The sequence below is a fragment of the Scyliorhinus canicula genome, chromosome 3 (assembly GCF_902713615.1).
Source record: "Scyliorhinus canicula chromosome 3, sScyCan1.1, whole genome shotgun sequence".
Taxonomy (NCBI): Eukaryota; Metazoa; Chordata; class Chondrichthyes; order Carcharhiniformes; family Scyliorhinidae; genus Scyliorhinus; species Scyliorhinus canicula.
This window is the reverse complement of record NC_052148.1, coordinates 260289163-260313623: the sequence shown is the minus strand read 5'-3', so window position 1 is coordinate 260313623 and position 24461 is coordinate 260289163. Positions and strand designations below refer to the sequence as shown.

At 44.3% G+C, this 24461-nt stretch overlaps 1 protein-coding gene across 2 annotated transcripts in view; it reads right to left on the bottom strand.

Moving 5' to 3' along the window:
• Positions 1–521: 521 nt before the first annotated feature.
• ppp2cb (protein phosphatase 2, catalytic subunit, beta isozyme) overlaps positions 522–24461 on the bottom strand; it is a 44648-nt gene continuing 20708 nt past the window's right edge. For both annotated transcript variants that reach the window (XM_038792684.1, XM_038792685.1), the window contains exons 3-7: positions 24259–24432; positions 21475–21564; positions 14706–14867; positions 8074–8192; positions 522–1377 (exon numbers count right to left, since the gene is read on the bottom strand). In XM_038792684.1, coding sequence (XP_038648612.1) covers positions 1305–1377; positions 8074–8192; positions 14706–14867; positions 21475–21564; positions 24259–24432 — 618 coding nt within the window. In that variant the 3' untranslated portion in view covers positions 522–1304. The remainder of the gene's footprint in view (positions 1378–8073; positions 8193–14705; positions 14868–21474; positions 21565–24258; positions 24433–24461) is intronic.

The following is a 24461-nucleotide window of genomic DNA, read 5'->3' as shown; positions in this document are numbered from 1 at the left end:
ATCTACTCTGTTGAACATCTATTAATTTGTCCCTCAAGTTGATGCCTCATAATTTAACCCTTTTAAGCTATGGTGTTTCTAACATTGTCTCCGTTTGGAGACAAACATTTTAACGAGAAATATGAATTACAGTAAATTCCGAATAGTGTGCCATTGTGCAACTTTAACTTTGGAAAAGTTGCTTCTTGCATTTAAACACTGAATCAAACCTGATTAATCAATTTGACTGCTGATGCAGTTTTTGACCACCCAGGAGACACAATCACAGAATCACCGTTTATACTACTTTTGATGGAATCAATAAAGTTGAAGTGTTTCTGTAAATAGGTCAGACAGTGATAAATTTCACAACAGAACACCCAATAACAATGATTCCCATTACAGAAATCCTCAAGTTTGAAAAGAGCAGCAATACAAACGATTCGAGATGTTTTGGAATCAGCCTATGATTTTTAAAAACTGATTGCAGATATCAAGGTGTAAAATGTGGGAAAGAATGGATGAGACCACACTAACCAGTCCAAGATTCAAGTTTTGTATTTTATTAGAGGAAGAAGAAAATCGAAGTGAAAAAATTAAACAAGACTTCAGGATGTTTGCCCATATTTGCTCATAACTGTGATTTAAGTTCAACTGAAGATAAACTACTACTTTTCATTTAATAATCTAAATTATCTTACGGAAACTCAGTGACTGATTATTTGAAGTAGTTTATTGTTCAAATACACCAAGTTAAGTCGCAAGCACTTTTATGTCAAATATATACAGAAAAAAGTACAGTAACACAGAACAGTGATTCAAACATTGAAAAGGGACATTTTCTCGAACACTCCAGAAGGGGCATTACGAGTCCCCTTCAATTGTTCGTAGCATACATTCAGAACAAGTTTTGTGTGCCTCTTACTGAAAACAAAAAAAGGACGGGAAAGCAATACATGCCTGTTAAAACTACAACTAAAAATGTCATGACTGTTGCATTTGGACCTGTTTATTATAGTATTTGTACATCAATATTTCACAGTCTCTGGGCAAAACAAAGTGACGTAACAGCAGACAAAATCTGACTGTTGGGGATTGAATACCATATTTTCCATACTGAAACAAAACAAAAAGATAGTAACCACTGTTAAATTGTGCTCAATGCTCCAGGCATAGGACTGCCTTCAGTATGGCACATTTGGTCCGTGTTAATGCTATTAAGTTGTGACAAACAGAAGTAATTTTAGAAAAACATTTAAATTATTGTTGCTTTTTCTGTAGCAGGTGACCTGCTGGCGTGGTTGTAGTGTAGAATTAAGAACTGTTTACAGGAAGTAGTCTGGAGTACGGCGGGTGACATGAGGCTCCCCACGCCGAGGCGCTGGATCAAACTGGAGGCTGAGGGGAAAGGAGTTGCACTTAATACATGAACCAAGGAGGCATGAAGGTACATCCCTTCACACATGAAGAGCCATCAAGATACAAATTTACTGTTTTGCGTCAAAGAGGCTTTATAATACTAAAAAGGTAGCCACTTAAAAAAAACACAATGAAAATTTAAGCAGGAGCTCATATCAGCAAACACCTGCTGCTCTTCTGAAGTGCTTTTGCCCATCTTGAAAAGTTACTTAATGTTTCACATGCTAGTTTAAATGAAAACTGAAAATTAGCGAGGACACCCTATGGTGTCGCTGAGGGCTCCCTCCCCTTTCAGGCCTCCCCAATTCCCCTTTTAAGACACCCCCCACCCCTCCCAGTAGTGAACGGTGCCCGGTTGAGGTTTCGCCGGGGAGGCCATTGGCCCCAGGGAGCGCAGAGAATCCAGCGCTTGCATATTTAAATGAGCTGAATGGCTCACTTAAATATGCAGATCTGGATCAAGTCCAGCACAGGCAAGATCCAGATTGCAACGTCTCGCAACAGCCTTGTTGCAACATCAAATTTGGCATGATGAGGTTGTTAACTCAAGCCCTTTCAAGTAGCTTATTGAAACTTACAGGATACAGAGCAGCTTAGATAAAGTGCGCGTGGTGAAGATGTTTCCACTAGTAGGAAAAACTAGAACCCGATGGCACAGCCTCAGACTGAAGGGTCTTTAAAACTGAGATGAGGAGAAATTTCGCTGATGATACAAAAATTGGTGGAGTTGCGGATAGTGAAGAGGATTGTCAGAGGATACAGCAAGATATAAACTGGTTGGAGTCTTGGGCAGAGAAATGGCAGATGGAGTTTAATCCAGACACATGTGAGGTAATGTAATTTGGAAGGAAAATGAAATGAAAATCACTTATTGTCACGAGTAGGCTTCAATGAAGTTACCGTGAAAAGCCCCTAGTCGCCACATTCCGGCGCCTGTCCTGGAAGGCTGGTACGGGAATCGAACCGTGCTGCTGGCCTGCTTGGTCTGCTTTAAAAGCCAGCGATTTAGCTGAGTGAGCTAAACTAGCCCCTGGTCCAATGCCTGTAGGAATTACATAGTAAATGGTAGAACTCTTGCGAGTATTGACAGGCAGAGATCTGGGCATGCATGCACACCAATCTCTGAAATAGCAATGCATGTGGATAAAGTGGCCAAGAAGGAATACGGGCATGCTGGCCTTCATCGGACAGGGCAACGAATATAAAAATTGGCAAGTCATGTTGCAGCTGTACAGGCCCTTAGTTAGGCCTCATTTGGAATATTATGTACAATTCTGGTCGCCACACCACCAGAAGGATGTGGATGTTTTGGAGAGTGTATCGAAGCCGTTTACTAGGATTTTGCCTGATATGGAGGGCATTAGCTGAGGAGAGGTTAGATAAACTCAGTCCATTCTCACTGGAACCTGATAGAGGTCGACAAGATTATGAGCGGCATGGACAGATTGGATAGTCAGATGCTCTTTCCTGGTGGTAGAGAGTTAAGCACTAGGGGACATAGGTTTAAAGTGCGTGGGGAAAGTTTAGAACAGATGTGCGAGGCAAGTGTTTTTTTTTTATACACAGAGGGTGGTAAATATATGGAACCCGCTGCCTGGGGAGGTGGTGGGAGCAGGTATGATACTGGCATTTAAGGGGCATCTAGACAAATATATGAATACGGTGGGAATGGCAGGGTACGGACTCCTTAAGTGCATACGGTTTTAGTTTACACAGGTACCATGGTCGACGCGTGCTTGGAGGGCCGAAGGGACTGTTCTTGTGCTGTATTGTTCTTTGTACTTCAGCCAAAGGGTGGCGAGTCTGTGGAATTCTTTGCCACAAAAGGCAGTGCAGACCAAACCACTGAGTGTATTTAAGACATAGATAGGTTCTTGATTAATAGGGAGATCAGGGGTTACGGGGAGAAGGCAGGAGAATGGGGATGAGAAACACATCAGCCATGATTGAATGGCGGAGAAGACTCGATGGGCCGAACAGCTTATTTCTGCTCCTATGGCTTATAATATATTTACAAATTGCCCTAACCCTAAATTAGACATGTTGTTTCAGGAGGACATGTGGGGGGGGGGGGGGGGGGGGGGGGGGGGGGTTCGATGTTAACAATGGAAAGGGGCGGGGCAGGTTTATGGGGCAGGGCCCGGGGGTATGATGATGGTGGATAAGAAAGGTGGGGGGGTGGGGGGAGGGGGGGGGGGGGGGGGGGGGGGGGGAAGAGAGACCCCCAGTAAGGATAGTCACGTGGAATCCGAGAGGGCTAGGAGGTCCGGTCAAGAGTGCTTGCGCATCTTACAAGTTTGAAAACCGATGTGGCAATGCTGCAGGAGACTCACTTGAGGGTGAAGGACCAGGTGAGACTTAAAAGGGCTGGGTTAGCCAAGTGTTTCACTCTGGATTTGACGGAAGGGCTCGAGGGGTAGCGGTGCTGGTCAGCATAAAGGTACGCTTCCAGATGGAGAAGGTGATGGCAGATCAGGGAGTAGATATGTGATTGTGGCAGGGGTGCTGGAGGGGAGATTAGTGGCGCTGGTAAGTGTATTTTTCTCAACAGTCCATAAGGTATACTCGCGGATCGACTTTTTTGTGGTGGGAAAGGCTTTGCTGGCTGGAGTCAAGGGGCCGGAATACTCTGCATTTGCTGTGTCAGATCACGCTCCACATTGGGTGGATATGGTGCTGGAGAGGGGGGGGGCAGCGCAGAGGCCAGGGTGGAAACTGGATGTGGGCTTTTGGGGAACCAAGTATTCTGTGAGAAAATTGAAAAGGTAATTAAGGAATATGTAAGATTCAGTTGTACGGGTGAGGTGTCGAAGACAGTCGTCTGGGAGACTCTAATGGCGATGGTGAGGGGTGAGGTAATTTCGTTCAAGGCCAGGGTGGACAAAGAGGAGAGGTTGGAGTGGCACAGGGTAATAGATGAGATGTTGGAGGTAGATAGGAGTTATGCAGAGGATGGGGACCCAGCGAAGCTGGAAAAGTGGAAGGAACTACAGGCGAGCTTCGACCGACTATCCACCAGGAAGGCGGTGGCCCAACTGAGACGAGCAAGGGGTGCAGTTTATGAACATGGAGATAAGGTTATGTTAGCAGGTCAGCTCCGGAGGGAGGCAGCGGCAAGAGAAATTCTTCAGATAAGGGATAGGGCCGGGAAGTTGGTGGTGGCTCTGGAGCTGATTAACAAGGTTTTTGAGGAGTTTTACGAGAGGTTGTACAGGCCAGAGCCACCCGGGGGAGACCGTGAGATGCTGGAATTTCTAGATGGGTTGGAGTACCTGAGGCTAGGGGAAGGGGACAGGGCTACATTAGAAGGAGCAATACTGGAGCAGGAGATAAAAGATGCGATTGGGAGGATGCAGTCGGGGAAGGTGGCAGGGCCGGATGGGTTTCCGGTGGAATATTATAAAAAATGTAAGGATAAGTTGGCAACCCTGATGGTGGGGATATTTGAAGAGGCGATAGGGAAGGGAGTGCTGCCGCAAACCTTGGGGCAGCCATCGATTTCACTGTTGCTTAAAAAGGATAAGGATCCGATGGAGTGTGGGTCGTATAGGCCCATGTCACTTCTTAATGTGGACGCAAAGATATTGGCAAAGGTACTGGCGGGTAGGCTGGAGTGCCTCCCGAAGATGATAGATGAGGATCAGACAGGGTTCGTGAAAGGGAGGCAGCTGTTTTCGAATATTAGGAGGGTTTTGAACGTCATTATGGCACCGGTGGAAGGGAAGGAAACAGAGGTGGTTGTGGCATTGGATGCCGAGAAGGCATTTGATCGGGTAGAATGGGGGTACCTGATGGCAGTGCTGGAGCGGTTTGGGATTGGACCAAGATTTGTCAACTGGGTAAAGCTATTATATAAGGAGCCGAAGGAGAGTGTCCGCACGAACAATATCAGTTCGAGATACTTCTCTCTCCACCGTGGGACGAGGCAGGGATGTCCTATGCCCCCCCCCCCCCCCCCCCCCCCCCCGCTGTTTGCACTCGCGATTGAGCCGTTGGCCATCGCATTAAGAAATTCGGGAGCATGGAAAGGAATAGTGCTGGGGTGGGGGGAATAGAGCATAGGGTATCCTTATATGCCGACGACTTGCTGCTGTATGTGTCGGAACCGAGTGCGTCGATAGGAGGAATATTGGAGTTACTGCGGGTATTTGGGTCTTTCTCGGGATACAAGCTTAACCTGGACAAGAGAGTATTTTGTGGTGTCTCGGCCGGGGGTGGGGGTGCTGCCATTCCATAGGACAGGGACTCACTTTAGGTATTTGGGTGTGCAGGTTGCCCGGGAGTGGGGAAGGCTTCGCAGATACATCACTAGTTTCGTGGGGAGAGTGAAAGCCGATCTGGCAAGGTGGGATGGTCTCCCTCAGTCACTGGCGGGTCGGGTACAGGCGGTTAAAATGAATGTGTTGCCACGATTTCTGTTTATTTTTCAATGCCTACCGATTTTCATGCCAAAGTCTATTTTTAGGGAGATTGAGGGCAGGATTAACTCGTTCATATGGGGAGGGAAGGTGGCCAGAGTGAGGAAGGTGCTGCTACAGAGGGGAAGGCAGGCAGGGGGTTTGGGTCTCCCGAACCTGATGTACTACTACTGGGCGGCGAATGTGGAGAAGGTGTGGAGCTGGGTCAGAGGGGTTGATTCCCAGTGGGTCAGAATGGAGGAGAGTTTGTGCAGAAGGTCGGGACTGAAAGCATTAGCAACAGCGCTGCTCCCGATAGCTCTGGGGAAATACTCGGAGTCCGATAATAATAGCTTCATTGAAAATCTGGAGGCAGTTTCGCCAACACTTCGGGTTGGGGGCAGGGTCAAGGGAATGCCGATTCGGGAGAACCACAGATTTGAGCCAGGGAGGTGGGATGGAAGCTTTCAGAAATGGGAAGAGAAGGGGATTAAGACGCTAAAAGATTTGTTTCTTCGGGGTCGATTTGCAGGATTGAGGGAGCTGGAAGCGAAGTATGGGCTGGAGCAGGGAGAAAAGTGTTTAGATACATGCAGGTTCGGGACTTTGCCAGGAAGGAGATACAGAACTTCCCGGGAGGAACTGGCATCCACATTGCTGGAGGTGGTGCTGACGGCGAGAGAACTGGAAAAGGGGGCAGTGTCAGCGGTGTACGGAGCTATGTTAGAAAAGGATAAGGCACCACTGGAGGGGATCAAAGCAAAGTGGGAGGAAGAGCTGGGAGAGGTTATAGAGGAGGGGGTCTGGTGTGAGGTGCTCCAGAGAGTGAATGCCTCCACCTCATGTGCAAGGTTGGGGCTGATACAGCTGTAGGTGGTGTACAGAGCACACCTCACGAGGGTGAGAATGAGCCGATTCTTTGAAGGGGTAGAAGATGTGTGTGAACGTTGCGGGGGGGGGGGGGGGGGGGGGGGGGCGGCCTATCACGTTCATGTTTTGGTCCTGTCCAAAGCTAGGGGAGTACTGGAAGGGGGTGTTTAGGGTAATTTCCAAGGTGGTGCATGTGAAGCTGGACCCGGGTCCCCGGGAGGCCATATTCGGGGTGTCGGATCAGCCAGGGTTGGAAACGGGTGCAGAGGCAGATATTATAGCCTTCGCCTCGTTGATCGCCCGAAGGCAGATCCTGCTGGGATGGAGAGCAGCCTCTCCACCCTGTGCCCTGGCGTGGCGGGGGGACCTATTGGAATACTTGACCCTTGAGAAGGTTAAGTTCGAACTGAGGGGAAGCTCAGAGGGGTTCTACAAGTCATGGGCACTATTTATTTATTTATTTTTTTAAATTTAGAGTACCCAATTATTTTTTCCAATTAAGGGGCAATTTAGCGTGGCCAATCCACCCACCCTGCACATCTTTTGGGTTGTGGGGGTGAAACCCACGCAAACACAGGGAGAATGTGCAAACTCCACACGGACAGTGACCCAGGGCCGGGATTCGAACCCAGGTCCTCAGCGCCGTAGGCAGCAATGCTAACCACTGTGATGGGCACTATTTATTATGCACTTTCAAGAACTGGATAACATCGAACATTAGTTGGGGTGGGATGGGTGTGTATATTAAAGATGGCTATGGGTAATCCCGGATTCCTTTTTTGACATTTGTTTATGTTAACATGCGGGCTAATGTTTGGGGGTTGGTGGGAGGATGGGATCGTTGTTATTGTTATGGGGTTTGATATATTTGTTGTTGCTTATTGCTGGTGGGTGTAAATTCGGGAGAAACATTGTGAAAAAGGAGAATAAAAATATATTTTTTTTAAAACACTAAATTAGACAACGGATTGGTTTCCCTTCACAAGATTTCAAGTCTTGTGACAAAGATACATTAAAAACATTCACAAACATTTGAAAGAAGCAGTTACTCAAACATTATTAAGGAAATTACACCAGATTGCTGATTTGCGCTGGAGAAGCAGAATAGATGAACCACTTTGCTTCAGTATCCTGAAACTACAGAAGTCAAAGATCAGCCAGAGCACCCTATCCAGCACCTAGGACAAGGTACTGCAGGAAGCCCCCTGCAGGGGGAACTCCAAACTAGTAAAAGGTAGCCATCAAAACTTTAAAAGAAATGGATAGCAGTTGGGCTACTGAATCTTTTGGGGAGCTGAATCTGCAACCCAAACAATATTTTGCCTTTTGCTGAACATTATAAAAATAATAATGGCACAATCTGAAACAATGTTATAATATCCTAAAACGTAAATTCCATTATACTTACAAGGAATACTTCAGTGTGTCATCTAGCTCCATAATAGCAGCTTGGTTACCACAGCGATAACAATAATTTGGAGCACTGAATATCGTTACCACATTTCGATCATGGCACCAGTTGTACCCCTGGGATAAAACAATTGGAAGATCTTTAACATCTTGCAAGGAGGTAACATCATTACTCCTCATAGAAATTGATACAATAAAATCCCCCATTAAATGCTCAGGGTCATCACACTAAAGCTTTTCAGTTACAGAGTTAATTAGTAGATCGTTAAGAGTCCCATGATAACTTAGTTTGACAAACATATTAAGAGTTATGTGTATACATAGAAAATAGAAGGAGGCCATTTGTCTCTTCAAGCATGCTCCACCATTTGTGGCTGATTATCAAGCTCAATACCCTGATCCCATCTCCGCTCTCTCCCCCCCACCACCGCGCCCCCCCCCCCCCCCCCCCCCCCCCCCCCCCCCCCCCCCCCCCCCCCCCCCCCCGACCCCATAGCTTTAGCCCCAAGAGCTATATCTAATTCCTTCTTGAAATTACACAATGTTTTGGGCTCAACTACTTTTTGTGGTAGTGATTCCCACAGGTTTATCACTCTCTGGGTGAAGAAATTTCTCCTCACCTCACTCCTAAAAGGTTTACCCCTTATCCTCAAACTATGACCCCTAGCTCTGGGCACCCCCACCATCAGGAACATTCTTTCTGAATCTACACCTGTCTCATCCTGTCTGAATTCTCTCAGTTTCTATGAGACCTCACTCTTCTAAACTCCAAAGAATATAATCGTAACCGATTAATCTTTCCTCATATGACAGTCCTGCCATCTCAGGAATCAACCTGGTATACCTTTTTTTGCACTCCCTCCACAGCAAGAAAATCATTCCTCAGATACTGCACACAATGCTCCAGGTGTGCCCTCCAATGCCCTATACAATTGCAGTAATCCATCCTGATATTCAAATCCTCTCACTATGAAGGCCAACATACCATTTGCCTGCTGGACCTTGCCACTTACTTTCAGCGATTGTTGCACAAGGACACCAAGGTCTCGCTGAGTAACCACCTCTCTCAATTTACACCCATTCAAATAATAATCTGCCTTCTTATTTTTGCTACCAAAGCAGATAACTTCACATTCATTCAAATTATACTGCATTTGTCATACGTGTGCCCACTCACTCAGCCCTGTCCAAATCCCACTGAAGCATCTCTGCATCCTCCTTACAACTCACATTTCCCATCCAACTTTGTATCATCTGCAAATTTGGAGATAAAATTTAATTCCCTAATAATAATAATAATCTTTATTGTCACAAGTAGGCTTACATTAACACTGCAATGAAGTTACTGTGAAAAGCTCCTAGTCGCCACATTCTGGCACCTGTTCGGGTACACAGAGGGAGAATTCAGAATATCCAAATTACCTAACAGCACGTCTTGGGACATGTGGGAGGAAAGTGGAATGGGTAATGTCTTATGGTGGGATAGAAAGCTGGCTAAGGGACAGGAAGCAAAATATTCTCCTCACCTCAGTCCTAAAAGGACTGATGTTTGTGTGGCAGTGATCAAGGATGTTGGGGCCCCTGGTGGGACAGATGTGTTGGTGGAATTTCGGCAGTATACTCTCGAGGTTGGCCTGGTTGAAGTCCCCAGCCACATTGAACAAGGCCTCCAGGTATTCTGTTTCACTGTTATTTATGGCGGAGTACAATTCATCACTCATATTTCATCTTTGCATCCCTCATTGCTTTTAAAAAAAAATACATTTAGAATACCCAATTCTTTTTTTCCCCCAATTAAGGGACAATTTAGCATGCCCAATTCACCTACCCTGCACATCTTTGGGTTGTAGGGGTGCTACGGGGAGACACAGGGAGAATGTGCAAACTCCGCACGGACAGTGACCTGGGATCGAACACCGCCCAAATGACCACCCCAAAGAACTTCCTGCCATTACTGTTCAACTGTCTTACGTGCTAGGCTCCCCTTCGAATCAACTCCGGCCAGCTCCTCCCCAATGTCTGTGCACTTACTTTTATTTAATTATAAAACCGTTATATCGGATTCCAGCTACTCCCTCTCAAACTCTATTATATTGTGGTCACTGCTCCCTAGGGGTTCTTTCACCTTAAGTTCCCGAATCAAGTCTGCCTCATTACACATCACCAAATCCAGAGTTTCTTGTGCCCAAGTGGGCTCTACTATAGGTGCTCTAAAAGAAAATTCCATAAATTCCTTTTCTTGGCAAATACTACCAACCTGATTTTCCCAGTCCACCTGCATATTGAAATCCCCCATGATTATTGTAATATTGCCTTTCTTATCTGCCTTTCTGATCTCCTGATATATTTCCTGCCCCACATCCTGACTACTGCTAAGGGGCCTGTACGTAACTCCCATCAGGGTCTTTTTTCCTCTGCGAATCCTCAATTCTACCCACACAGATTCTATGCGTTCTGATCCGATATCGCTTCTTGCTAACAAAGAAACGTACAGCACAGGAACAGGCCCATCAGCCCTCCAAGCCTCTGCCGATCATTTCGATTTAAGTTAATTTCTTACCAACAGTGCAACCCCGCTCCTCTGCCCACTGGCCATTTCCTTTCTTTTTTTTTGAATTTTAGAGTACCCAATTATTATTTTTTTCCAATTAAGGGGCAATTTAGTGTGGCCAATCCACCTAACCTGCACATCTTTGGGTTGTGGGGGTGAAACCCACGCAGACATGGGGAGAATGTGCAAATTCCACATGGACAGGGCCAGGATTCGAACCTGGGTCCTCAGTGCCGCAGTCCCAGTGCTATCCACTGTGCCACATGCCACCCTCCAGCATGTCCTTTCAATAGGACACATATCCTTGGATATTTAGATCCCAGCCCTGATCCCCTTGCAGCCACATCTGTGATGCGTACACCATCGTACCCACCAATTTCAATGTGCACAACAAGCTAATTTACCTCATTTTGTATACTGCGCATCTTTAGGTACAACACCCTCAGTCCTGCCTTGACCCCACCCTCTCATAGTTGTCCCCTTTTTTGCTGTGCCTGAAGTTGAATTCATAGAGATCATAGAATTTACAGTGCAGAAGGAGGCCATTCGGCCCATCGGGTGTGCACCAGCCCTTGGAAAGGGCACCCGACTTAAGCCCACACCTTCACCCTATCCCCGTAACCCCACCTAACCTTTTTGGACACCAAGGGCAATTTAGCATGGCCAATCCACCTAACCTGCACATCTTTGGACTGTGGGAGGAAACCGGAGCACCCGGAGGAAACCCTCGCAGACATGGGGAGAACGTGCAGACTCCGCACAGACAGTGACCCAAGCCTGGAATTGAACCTGGGACCCTGGAGCTGTGAAGCAACAGTGCTAAACACTGTGCCACTTTCTATTCTCTCTGCTCCATTAAGTGTTCTGGAAACTTTACTAATCTCTACTGAGCCCACGGCCCCAACTGATTTAGTTGGTTTTCTAATTTTTCATACAACCACTCAACTGCTTTTCTCCATGGTTTAAATTAAACAAATTCACAACTAGATTTGATAATTGGTTAACAGCAGAATCAGTATTAAGACACAGTGGCTTATACAGTCCATGAAGAACCCACACTGTTCAATCATGGCATCTGGTTCTGCTGCCTCGTGAAATAAGCCTCTTTGTTATAATATATTATAGGATTTCTTTTTACTTTCGAAATTGTAATTTTTAAATGCAGGATAAATGTGTGAATGCTTGGTCTGAATCAGGTAGGCCTGGACTAATAGATCAAAGAGGAAACCGTATTGCATTGCCGAGATGGCTTAGAGGGATATCAATATCTAGGATCATAGTGACCTCTCTGAAAATCCCTCGAGGAGACAGGCTATGTGTAGGCATCTCAGGAGAAAGTCAAGGTGTAAACTGGGTGGGGGTTAGATTATTCACGTAATTTTGGCAGATCAAAGAAAGGTGTGAAGGAACCTGCTAAACAAAAAGGTTTTAAAGTTTCTTTTTATATTTTTCATATCAAAAGACAGGTTTAAAGATAATTCATTTCCATTTCTATTTGGGACAGGACTTGTGTCACTTACCATGGAGAAGGCTGTAGGGGTTAGGAAGTTTTATTGTTGTTGTTTTAATATAAGAGAGAGAATCTACCAACTGCCAGAACAAGTGGCAGAGGGCCATCAAGAACCAGGGGTGTTTCTGATTTGGAGCCATCACACAAAGATGCGAATGACACACTTAGTTGGGGAAATCCGGATTCATATGGTGAAGTAGGGCTGGAGGATTCAACTAGCTGAATCCGAGGACAGCATGTTAGCACAGTTGCTTCACAGCTACAGGGTCCCAGGTTCGATTCCCAGCTTCGGTCACTGTCTGTGCTGAATCTGCACGTTCTCCCCGTGTCTGCGTGGGTTTCCTCCAGGTTCTCCCACAGTCCAAAGATTTGCAGGTTAGGTGGTTTGGCCATGCTAAATTGCCCTTAGTGTCCAAAGAGGTTAGGTGGGGGTCACTGGGTTACGGGGATAGGGTGGAGGCGTGGGATTAAGTAGGGTCCCAAGGGCCGGTGCAGACTCAATGGGCTAAATGGCCTCCTTTTGCACTGTAAATTCTATGATTCAATGAATGCTAGAGGGAGGCAGTGGCATAGTGGTATTGTCACTGGACTAGTAAACCAGAGACCCAGAGAAATGCTCTGGTATGACCTGAAAAGGGGGTCCCGAGATGAGACCCCTTAAGACTAACACTAGAATAGTTCTACATCGAATCATAGACAATATACCCAGTAATTATTAGCCATTAAACATGTATTTTTTTCAAACTTAGCAGTAACAAGCAATGGCCGCAGTGCATGATGGGATTTAAACTAGCTAACTTGCCCATGCTTTTAAGACAAACAGAATCAAACCGAAATAATGCAGTCATGAATAATATAGCCAGCTCAATAAGCCGTTCTTCTCAGTAGCCCCAACATCCTGTCTCAGACAATCCATGGTACACAGAAGAACCAGCTTCAACATCCTGCACCCAGACAAACAATGAGATAGGCAGGAACTGGCTGAGATAAGCAACATGGGAACAGGGGAGAACAAGACATAACGGATACAAGAGTCTTGGAAAACAACAGATGACAGGATGGGGTTAAATCACACAGTCACCATGCTGCCAAAAGTAAACTTCATTGGCCAAGGTAAAATTGAGAGCTCCAAGGATTGGTTCGAGTCCAATTGGTGGGGCTATTGATTTTTGGAAAATTGTATTACTGTTGCACCTGAACCAGCGTAAAGCAGAATGGTTGTGGCATTTACCCAAATCACTCTTCCTCGTACGTTGACCAAGCTTTGAAAATAAAGCTGTCTTAACCAGAGTTAATGTGTCCGCAGGTCTTTGTGTTTAGCTGAACTGTAACTAAGAGGGAGGAACCCCACGTAAAAGCTAGCTCAATACTCAGTCCGTGAAAATGCTCCTACATGACCCAGTTTTAAATCCCGCCACTGCAGATGCTGAGGTGGGAATTCAATTAAAATCTGGAATTAAAAGTCTAATGATGACTCACTCAAGTCCTTTAGGGAAGGAAATCTGCCGTCCTACTTGGCCTTCATGTGACTCCAGATCCACAGCAATGTGGTTGACTTTTAACTGCCCCCTCAAGGGATTGGAAATAAATGTGACACCCATGAACGAATAATTTAAAAAAAACAAGAAACTCCTCACTTTGGAAGATAACAGGAAACAGGAGAAAAAACAGTTAATCCTTGGGAGCCGAGACAAACATTAGTTTGGTTGAAGGAGATCCGAATACACTCAAGAAACAGCAAAATAAAAAGGGGTCCTCGGTTGAAATTAAAAACAGAATGGGGAGAGTTCTGTTTGGAATTTTGGGTTCAAGGATATAGTTTTTTTTGACAGTTGAAGTAGTTTCCCATCCCCTTTTGTTAGGCGGTTTTTTTCAGTTAATAACTGGAGGTTCGGATTTGGTTTAAAAACGTACCAGTCTCTACAGAGATTGTAACACCGTCCCAAAATCAATACTAACTCTGGAGCATTACTAATCAAGTTAGCGGATTCTAAACTTGGTTTCATGAAACCACCAACTATTTTAACTTTTTAAAAAATGGACATCTTCATATTCTCTGTGGCCAGTCCGGATTGAGGGATGAATACAAGGTGTCTGGAATGTTTTACTCCCATGGTTGATTATCAAACTCCAAGTTAATTATTCTGCTTCTACAATTTTGTACAGGGCTGCGTAACTGTTGTGAGACCACATAAGGTGTCACAAACTTTTTGCTTATTCTAAAACAGAATATTCAGAAGGAAACTATTGAACATAATCTTATTCAGCCAAATATAGCCATGCTCTTTTTCAAATACTGATTTGATACTTATTTGGAAAAATTCCTATGATTTCATTTTTGATACAAGGCTAGGTTAACTGCAGTTAAATTAACAGGGCATAAATCAGTTCCATTTGGTTTTAGACACTGAAATAGGTGGGTCCTGTAAAGGACTTTCTTTAAAACCAAAGATTGGAGGTGAAAACAGTCTCAACATGTTAACCTACTTGTCTTTGACATACAGGTCGAGTTGTTCCATACTTCATTTAAGTCACAGTATAATTGTAGTTGAAGTACATTTTCCCATACCTCCATTACAAGCTGATGAGCTCGAGACACCAGAGTGAGTCCATTTGCATGGTTAAATGTTTCAGAAATATCTTGCCCAAAAGTGTATCCAGCACCTCGTGGAGAAATCCCCCAACCGCCACGATCATCAGGATCTGACCATAACAGATCGCACATTGGACCCTGATTGAATAGAAAGTAACAGGGATCATACAGCTACATAGTCTTAATAAAAAGTCTTGATCGCAATACACACGTGCTCTTCACCGAGCAGCTTGCTGATAAACAGTTTTAAGTCTGTATCTTTAAACAGTAAGCAAGATTAAAGTTAAATGCATGCAAAAATACATTCAGTTCAGATAACATTTCAAGTATGTTAAACACTCAAAAGCAATTTTTACATCACAAGTGAAAGTTAAAAATTAATTTTAAAGCTCTCTGGTTGCTCAGTTGGTAAAGAAATCAAATAGTGAGTCAAACACCAGCAAGATCACATGTGCAAGCACTAGGCTGATCTCAGCCAGGGTGGCATTCCAGCTCTGCAGCTAAAAGCAAACTACTGCGGATGTGCAGATACACGTGTACAGCTTTTACAGAGTCATCCAGACTCGAAACGTGAGCTCCCTTCTCTCTCCACAGATGCTGTCAGACCTGCTTAGATTGTCCAGTTTTTTCTGTTTTTATTACAACTTTACAGTTGTCCTCAGTGCCTCTGAATTAGAGAGACCATCATTCTTATACCTAGTGACCTGAAAACAGTAAGCTGCTGGAAGAATATGGGCACCATGCAAGGACATTGAACACAAGTTGGCTGATTTGGCCAGTACGGTGCTGAAAAGCTAGACCAATCACACGTGTACAATGGCCACTTGGGGAAGTACTGCACAGTACACAATCCAATTTAAGTCCATGCTTAAGGAGATGAGCGGTGGAATATGCTGTATGGAAAGTTAAAAGCAACCAAAATAATCCATTAACTAAAAACGGCACAAACAGAAGTAACAGCACTGCTAAAGAGATGAGGGCCAGTTTTTCTTAAGAGTAGACCCCAGACCCTTCAAACTTGACCAAAAAAAAAAAAAGGTCAATGGTCTGCCTTGGTATATTTAGCACTGACTGATAATTTTTAAACAAGCATAAGCAAATTTCCCAAATTTGAAGGCATCAAAGTGAAGGAAGTTCAAATCATGAGGAACAATAATGAGAAATACTTGTAAAATCAAGAGGTGAAAGGGAAGGAGGAACTTGGAGAAAGTGTACTGAGAAAACTATTCAAACTTAAGGTTTATAAGTCTCTAGGATCTGTTGAACTTAATCTTAGGGTCTTAAAAGAAGTGGCTGCAGAGATAGGAGAGGCATTGAACATAAGAACTAGGAGCAGGAGTAGGCCATCTGGCCCCTCGAGCCTGCTCCACCATTCAATGAGATCATGGCTTATCTTTTGTGGACTCAGCTTCACTTTCCAGCCCGAACACCATAACCCTTAATCCCTTTATTCTTCAAAAAACTATCTTTACCTTAAAAGCATTTAATGAAGAGCCTCAACTGCTTCACTGGGCAAGGAATTCCATAGATTCACAACCCTTTGGGTGAAGAAGTTCCTCCTAAACTCAGTCCTAAATCTACTTCCCCTTATTTTGAGGCTATGCCCCCTAGTTCTGCTTTCATCTGCCAGTGGAAACAACCTGCCCGCATCTATCCCATCTATTCCCTTCATAATTTTATATGTTTCTATAAGATCCCCCCTCATCCTTCTAAATTCCAACCAGTACAGTCCCAGTCTACTCAACCTCTCCTCGTAATCCAACCCCTTCAGCTCTGGGATTAACCTAGTGAATCTCCTCTGCACACCCTCCAGTGCCAGTACGTCCTTTCTCAAGTAAGGAGACCAAAACTGAACACAATACTCCAGGTGTGGCCTCACTAACACCTTATACAATTGCAGCATAACCTCCCTAGTCTTAAACTCCATCCCTCTAGCAATGAAGGACAAAATTCTATTTGCCTTCTTAATCACCTGTTGCACCTGTTGAGGAAGTGAGCAAACGAATGTGAGGGACAGTAGGACCCTGAGGGTAATGTGTTCACAGACAGAGAACAAAGAGATGAGCAAAGCATGGCTCGGGGGATGGTAGCCTCGTGGAGAGAGTAGTGAAAAGGATGCTGGGTAAAAAATGGGCCCAGGATAAAGAGAGCCAATTAGGATATATGACCAGGTCAGGAGGTGTGTAAAATGACCAATGGGAAGTTTGTATGCGAATCTTGATGTAATTTGAAGTATATCTCCAGTGTTCCTTTGTTTAAGGGTCTCTTTATCCTGGGATGCTGCAGAAGACAGTATGTGTGTCCTGCAGTCCTATGGATTGAGTCAGCCTTGCAAGTTAGTTATAATTAAATGATACGAAACCTGCGAATCCATCTCAGATTTTATTGAATCTAGACTGACAGCAAATTAACCAGGAATTAACACTGTAAACCAACTTTCTGTGACTCATGCACTTGCACACCCAGGTCTCTCTGCACAGCGGCATGCTTTAATATTTTATCATTTAAATAATAATCCCGTTTGCTGTTATTCCTACCAAAATGGATAACCTCACATTTGTCAACATTGTATTCCATCTGCCAGACCCTAGCCCATTCACTTAACCTATCCAAATCCCTCTGCAGACTTCCAGTATCCTCTGCACTTTTCCCTTTACCATTCATCTTAGTGTCATCTGTAAACTTGGACACATTGCCCTTGGTCCCCAACTCCAAATCATCTATGTAAATTGTGAATAATTGTGGGCCCAACACGGATCCCTGAGGGACACCACTAGCTACTGATTGCCAACCAGAGAAACACCCATTAATCCGCACTCTTTGCTTTCTATTAATTAACCAATCCTCTATCCATGCTACTACTTTACCCTTAATGCCATGCATCTTTATCTTATGCAGCAACCTTTTGTGTGGCACCTTGTCAAAGGCTTTCTGGAAATCCAGATATACCACATCCATTGGCTCCCCGTTATCTACTACACTGGTAATGTCCTCTAAAAATTCCCCTAAATTAGTTAGGCACGACCTGCCCTTTATGAACCCATGCTGCATCTGCCCAATGGGACAATTTCTATCCAGATGCCTCGCTATTTCTTCCTTGATGATCGATTCCAGCATCTTCCCTACTACCGAAGTTAAGCTCACTGACCTATAATCACCCGCTCTCTGCCTACCTCCTTTTTCAAACAGTGGTGTCACGTTTGCCAATTTCCAATCCACCGGGACCACCCCAGAGTCTAGTGAATTTTGGTAAATTATCACTAGTGCATTTGCAATTTCCCTCGCCATCTTTCAGCACTCTGGGATGCATTCCATCAGGGCCAGGAGACTTGTCTACCTTTAGCCCCATTAGCTTGCCCATCACTACCTCCTTAGTGATAACAATCCTCTCAAGGTCCTCACCTGTCATAGCCTAATTTCTATGTCACTGGCATGTTATTTGTGTCTTCTACTGTGAAGACCGACCCAAAAAACCTGTTCAGTTCCTCAGCCATTTCCTCATCTCCCATTATTAAAACTCCCTTCTCATCCTCTAAAGGACCAATATTTACCTTAGCCACTCTTTTTTGTTTTATATATTTGTAGAAACATTGGTTGTAATTTTCCAAAATTCTCCAGATTGTGGAAAGATTGGAAAATAGAGAATGTAACTCATCCATTCAAGAAAGGAGGGATACAGAAAGCAGGAAGCTCCAAAAATTTGGTAGACAATTATGTGGGGAAAAGCTGTCTATTTAAATGGAGAGCATTGCAGAATTAAGAGATTCTTTTCATATTTGTTCATGAGACGCGGGCATTGCTGGCTAGCCCAGCATTTGGTGCCCATCCATAATTGCTCTCGAGGTGGTGGCGGTGGGCTGCCTTCATGTGGTGTAAGTGCACCCACAATGCTATTAAGAAGGGAGGTCCAGAATTCTGACCCGGTGGACGTCTTCCCCTTTTTGCTGCCCCTGTCCTTTACATGGTAGTGATTGAGGATTTGCAATTGCTATCTGAGGAATCTCAGCGATTACCTGCAGTGCATGTTGTAAATGGTACATGCTGCTGTCTCTGTGCGTCCATGGTGGAGGGACTGAATGTTTGTCGATGGAGTGCCAATCAAGTCGCTGCTGTGTCCTGGATGGTGTTGAGCTTCTGGAGTGGTACTCATCCAGGCATGACCATCACATTCCTGACTTGTGCCTTATAGATGGTGGAAAGGCTTTTTGGGGGAAAGTCAGGTGGTGAGTTACTCAGAATTCCTAGCTGCTGACCTCCTCTTGTATCTATTTATTTAGATGGTTAGTCCAGTTCAGTTTCTGGCCAATGGTAACCCGCAGGATACTGATAGCGGCGGATTCAGCAATGGTAATGTCATTGAACATCAAGGTGCAATGGTTAGATTCTCTCTTGCATAGTGAGAATGTTACTTGCCACTTCTTTAGCCCAAGCCAAATATTATCCAGGTCTTGCTGCATTTGGACATGAACTGTTATAGTATCTGTAGAGTTGCAAATGGCGAACATCCCCACTGCTGACCTTATGGAAAAAGGATCATTGATGAAGTAGCTGAAGATGTTTGTGCCTAGGACTCTTGCAGTGATGCCCTAGAACTGAGGTGATTGACTTCCAATAACCACAACCATCTTCCTTTATGCCAGGTAAGAATCCAACCAGCAGAGTGGTTTCCCCTGAATCCCATCGACTCATGTTTTTCTAGGGCTCCTTGATGCCATACTTGATAAAATGCTATCTTGATGTTGAGGGCAGTCACTCACCTCACCGTTGCACTACAGCTCTTTTGTCTATGTTTGAACCTATAATGAGATCAGGAGTTAAGTGACCCTGGTGGAACCCAAACTGAGCATCATTACGCCGGTTATAATTCTGCAAGTGCCGCTTAACAGAACTGTTGCTGACCCCTCCCACCACTCCTGAGAGTAGACTGATGGGGCAGTAATTGGCCAGATTGTATTTGCCCTGTTTTTTCTATAGAGGATATACCTGGGCAATTTTCCACATTGCCAGGTAGATGCTAGTGTTGTAGCTATATTGGAACAGCTTGACTAAGGGTGCGGCAATCTCTGGAGCACAAGTCTTCAGTGCTACTAACAGAATATTGTCAGGGCCCATTGCCGTTGCAGCGCCCAGTGCCTTCAGCCATCTCTTGATATCACCAGGAGTGAATCAAATTGACTGAAGACTGGCACCTATGGTGCTGGGGACCTCCCAACGAGACCAAGATGAATCATCCTTTTGGCATTTCTGGCTCAAGATTATTGCAAATGCTTCACAGGTACAGAGGGGTCTGTATGTCCTGGTACATTAATCACAAATGTTTAGTATGCAGGTGCAGAAAGCGATTAGGAAGGTGATGCTGTTCATTGCATGGGGGCTGCAATATAGTGAAGCTTTGTTACAGTTAGTGAAAACATGTGTGGAGTACTTTGAACATTAGGTCACCTTTCCTACAAAAGGATATCACTGCATTCGAAACAGCTAAGAGAAGGTTCACTGGACAGATTCGGAGGATGGAAGGTTTAACTTATGAGTAAAGGCTGGACAGGGCCTGTATTCACTGGCGTTCAGAAGAATGAGAGGTGATTTTATTGAAACATGCAAGATTCTGAGGGGACTTGATAAGGGGAAAACATCCTTTCTGCATCCACCCTATGAAAGAGGCTAGAACTAGAGGACTCAGTTTCAAAAATAAAGTGTCTCCCATTTAAGACAGAGAAAAGATTTTATTTTCCGTTGTGATCTGTGAAATTCTCCTCCCCAATGAACCGTGGAGGCAGGGTCATTGAATATTTTTCAGGCCGAGTTAGATAGATTCATTGATAAGGGAGCCAAATATAGGGGGATAGTCCGGAAAGTAAAGTTGAAGCCACAATCCGATCAGCCATGATTTTATCAAATGGCAGAGCAGGCTTGAGGGACCAAATTGTCTACTCCAGCTCCTAATTTATATGTTTGTACAATGCAACCTAACTTATTGGCTGAGCTCAATACAAATAAGTCTAGGCAATGACAAGGCATCAAACCTGTAAATTAAATTTACTAGTCAAGAGTTATGTTGCATATGTTTAGCTGTATCAAAACAAGGTCAATACAGTAACTAGTTATTTTTACTGAGAGAAGATGAAGAAGGGCTGTCTTGGTGCTGCTGGGCAAAATATTGGTCAGACCCTGTAGTTTTGGCCACTAAATCAGATAAGGGTTATTGTTGCCTTTGAAAACGTAGAGATGAGTTACAAGGATGACCTAAATATCAGGAAGTTACAGTATGAGAAAAGGTAAAGAAAATTGAATTATTTTCTTTACAAGTTTCAGACTTCCAGGTTCTCAACAACTGGGCGTCAAAGTTATGAAGGGATTTAAAACTGATCCAAACAAATAACTCATAGGACTTTAAATAGTAGAAAACAATTCAACATGGCCCAATTGAATAAACTGGGAAAAGTGAAACAGATGTAAGCAGAGTTTGATGTTCCAGAGAGAATACAAAACCAAGCACTGTACAACAGCAGCCACATTAAGACAATGTTTGCAACATTCCAATCTGCACTGACTGATCGAAGCGAATATTGCCAACTATTACAATTGTACACTGTTAACACTGGGCCAAAGGCAATCAGAGTGAATAATTTATTGACCATTCCTTGACCTAAAAGGGCTCAGGCGTTTCAATTTCTTCCACCACTTTGGAAAAAAAACCTATAGCATTAGCATCGATGGCACCCAAACAGCACAGCAGGGAACTTACCTCGTGAGGCACCTCCTGTAGGCGATCCAAGGCTCGAATATGATCCAATGTATCTATGGATGGAGAGAGGCCGCCATGTAGACAGAAAATCTGTGGACACCAAATTATCAATAAGTGAACACGGTACTGTATCAATGAAAAAGGAACATTGAAAAAGTCCCACAACTATAAAATATAAACTTTCAAAATATAAGTATATGACACACACAGGCATAATTTCCTTTAAAGATTGCAGAATGAATTGCTCCCTCCCCAAATTCTACCCATTTAATTAATTTTAATTTAAAGTTTGAAATAAATTAAAAATCAACAAATCTTCTTTTAATCATCCTCTTTACTCACTCCTGGATTTAAAGTATTTATGAGAACACAACACGTATAAGCAAGTTCAAGGAAAAGTCAAGCTTTCAGGCTGATTTATTCACTCAAATGAAAATGGGAGCTCGGCACCGTCTCTGGAGACAACTCGGAAGTCTAGATAATATTTAGGAGAACCTCTAGTTGAATCCTCTTATGCACCTAAACCTACCAACTCGGAACATGGCACTGGTTATTTTATATCCACTACTTGAATGTCAGCTCTCAAATCTGTGCCTCTCTTCATCACAATCCCTACTAAAATGCCTTCCAGTTAGGATATCTACTTCCACCTCGATAATATTGCTTTCTTCTGCTCAAATGCTGCTGAAACCCTCACCCCAATTCAAATGTTCCATTATCTGCCGCCCACTTTTGAACTCTGCAAAAAAAAACTTTGACGTCCATATCCTATGTGATACCAAATTCTGCTGACTCATCAGTACCCGAACAGGCGCCGGAGTGTGGCGACTAGAGGCTTTTCGCAGTAACTTCATTGCAATGTTAACGTATGCCTATTTGTGACAATAAAGATTATTACCTTGCAACGCACATTGCCTCAATTTAAAATTAATATCCAAATGTTCAAGTTTAAATCCCTTTACAGCATGGTAGCACAGCACTTAAGCACTGTTGTTTCACAGTGCTAGTGTCCCAGGTTCAATTCTTGCTTGGGTGACTGCGCAGAGTCTGCACGTTCTCCCCATGTCTATGTGGGTTTCCTCCGGGTGCTCCGGTTTCCTCCCACAGTCCAAAGATGTGTAGGTTCGGTGGACTGATCATTCTAAATTGCCCTCAAGTATCCAAAAAAGGACAGGTGGGGTTACTGGGTTATGGGGATAGGATGGAGGCTCAGGTGGGGTTCTCTTTCCAAGGGCCGGTGCAGACTTGATGGGCCGAATGGCCTCCGTCTGCACTGTAAATTCTATGATTTATTGTACCTCTCTGTAACAGCCAATGACCATGATCCCCTCCCCTCCATAGCACTCCCTCCTTCAGAGACATTGGTCTCCTGTGTAACCTCCTCATTGATGGTTACATCCTCCGCTGTGTAGGCCCACACTCTGGAATTCCCTCCCTAAATCTCTTTCCTTCTTCTAAAAGGACAGTTCTTAAAACTCACCCCTTTCCAGTATCTCCTTCTTTGACGGATTAAGACTCGACAACATGCCTTAACCCGACTAATAATACTCCCTAAATCGGAATAAGGAATCCACGTGACAAATTCACCTGCTCTAAAGCACACAAAATGGCTTATAAGGACGGTTTTCTTGTAAAAGCAATCATTTGCTCAACCCCATGGAATTAGTTACACTGTTAAGAGGGAGTCAAAGGGTACAGAGAGTAGCTGGAATGTGAAGCTGAGGTCACAGTCAGATCTGCCATGATTCTATTGAATGATGAAGCAGGCTTGAAGGGCTGAATGGCTTACTCCTGCTCCTAAATCATGTTTGCATATATATGTTTGTATTGCTTGATCATTAGACGCAACAGAACAGTCAATAACTAGTAACTTTAAAAAATGGTTAGGCTAAAACATAGCATTTAACATTGAGAAGCATTAAAAAAAAAAAAATTTAGAGTACCCAATTCTTTTTTCCAATAAAGCGGCAATTTAGCGTGGCCAATCCACCTACCTTGCACATCTTTGTGTTAGAACATAGAACAGTACAGCACAGAACAGGCCCTTCGGCCCTCAATGTTGTGCCGAGCCATGATCACCCTACTCAAACCCACGTATCCACCCTATACCCGTAACCCAACAACCCCCCCTTAACCTTACTTCTATTAGGACACTACGGGCAATTTAGCATGGCCAATCCACCTAACCCGCACATCTTTGGACTGTGGGAGGAAACCGGAGCACCCGGAGGAAACCCACGCACACAGGGGGAGGACGTGCAGACTCCACACAGACAGTGACCCAGCCAGGAATCGAACCTGGGACCCTGGAGCTGTGAAGCATTCATGCTAACCACCATGCTACCCTGCTGCCCCTGTTGTGGGGGTTAGACCCACGCAGACACGGGGAGAATGTGCAAACTGCACACGGATAGTGACCCGGGGCCAGGACTGAACGTGCGTCCTCTGTGCCGTTGGGCAGCAGTGCTAACCACCGTGCCACCCCAGTAAGAAGCATTTTAAGAGATTGGTAAACCGGACATATACTGAACTGGCTCCCAGTTAGTTAACCAGGACAGGAAGCATTTAACCTTTTTGCAGATTTCCAGACTCCCGTGTGAACGTCTGCCAGTGGAATTATGCAGAGGAGACCTTTGTATTTGATATGTTATTGACAGTATGAGGAAGGCACATTGGGCAATCACAGCACCAAGCCATACCATGCAGTAGGCTTGGTTTTGAATCGCAGGACTACTTAATAAAACCTATGAAAAAAGGAAATAAATGAGAACACATTTTACTCACTTGGCCATCTACTAAGGCTGTCAAAGGGAGATAGTCGAACAGATCTGTAAAGTATTTCCAAACACTGGCATTTCCATATTTCCTTAGGCATTCGTCGTAAAACCCATATACTTGTGTGATCTGTCTGCTTTCGTGATTTCCTCGCAATATTGTGATACGTTCCCGATAACGAACCTGTGTTTAAAAAATGTATGTTTTTTCAG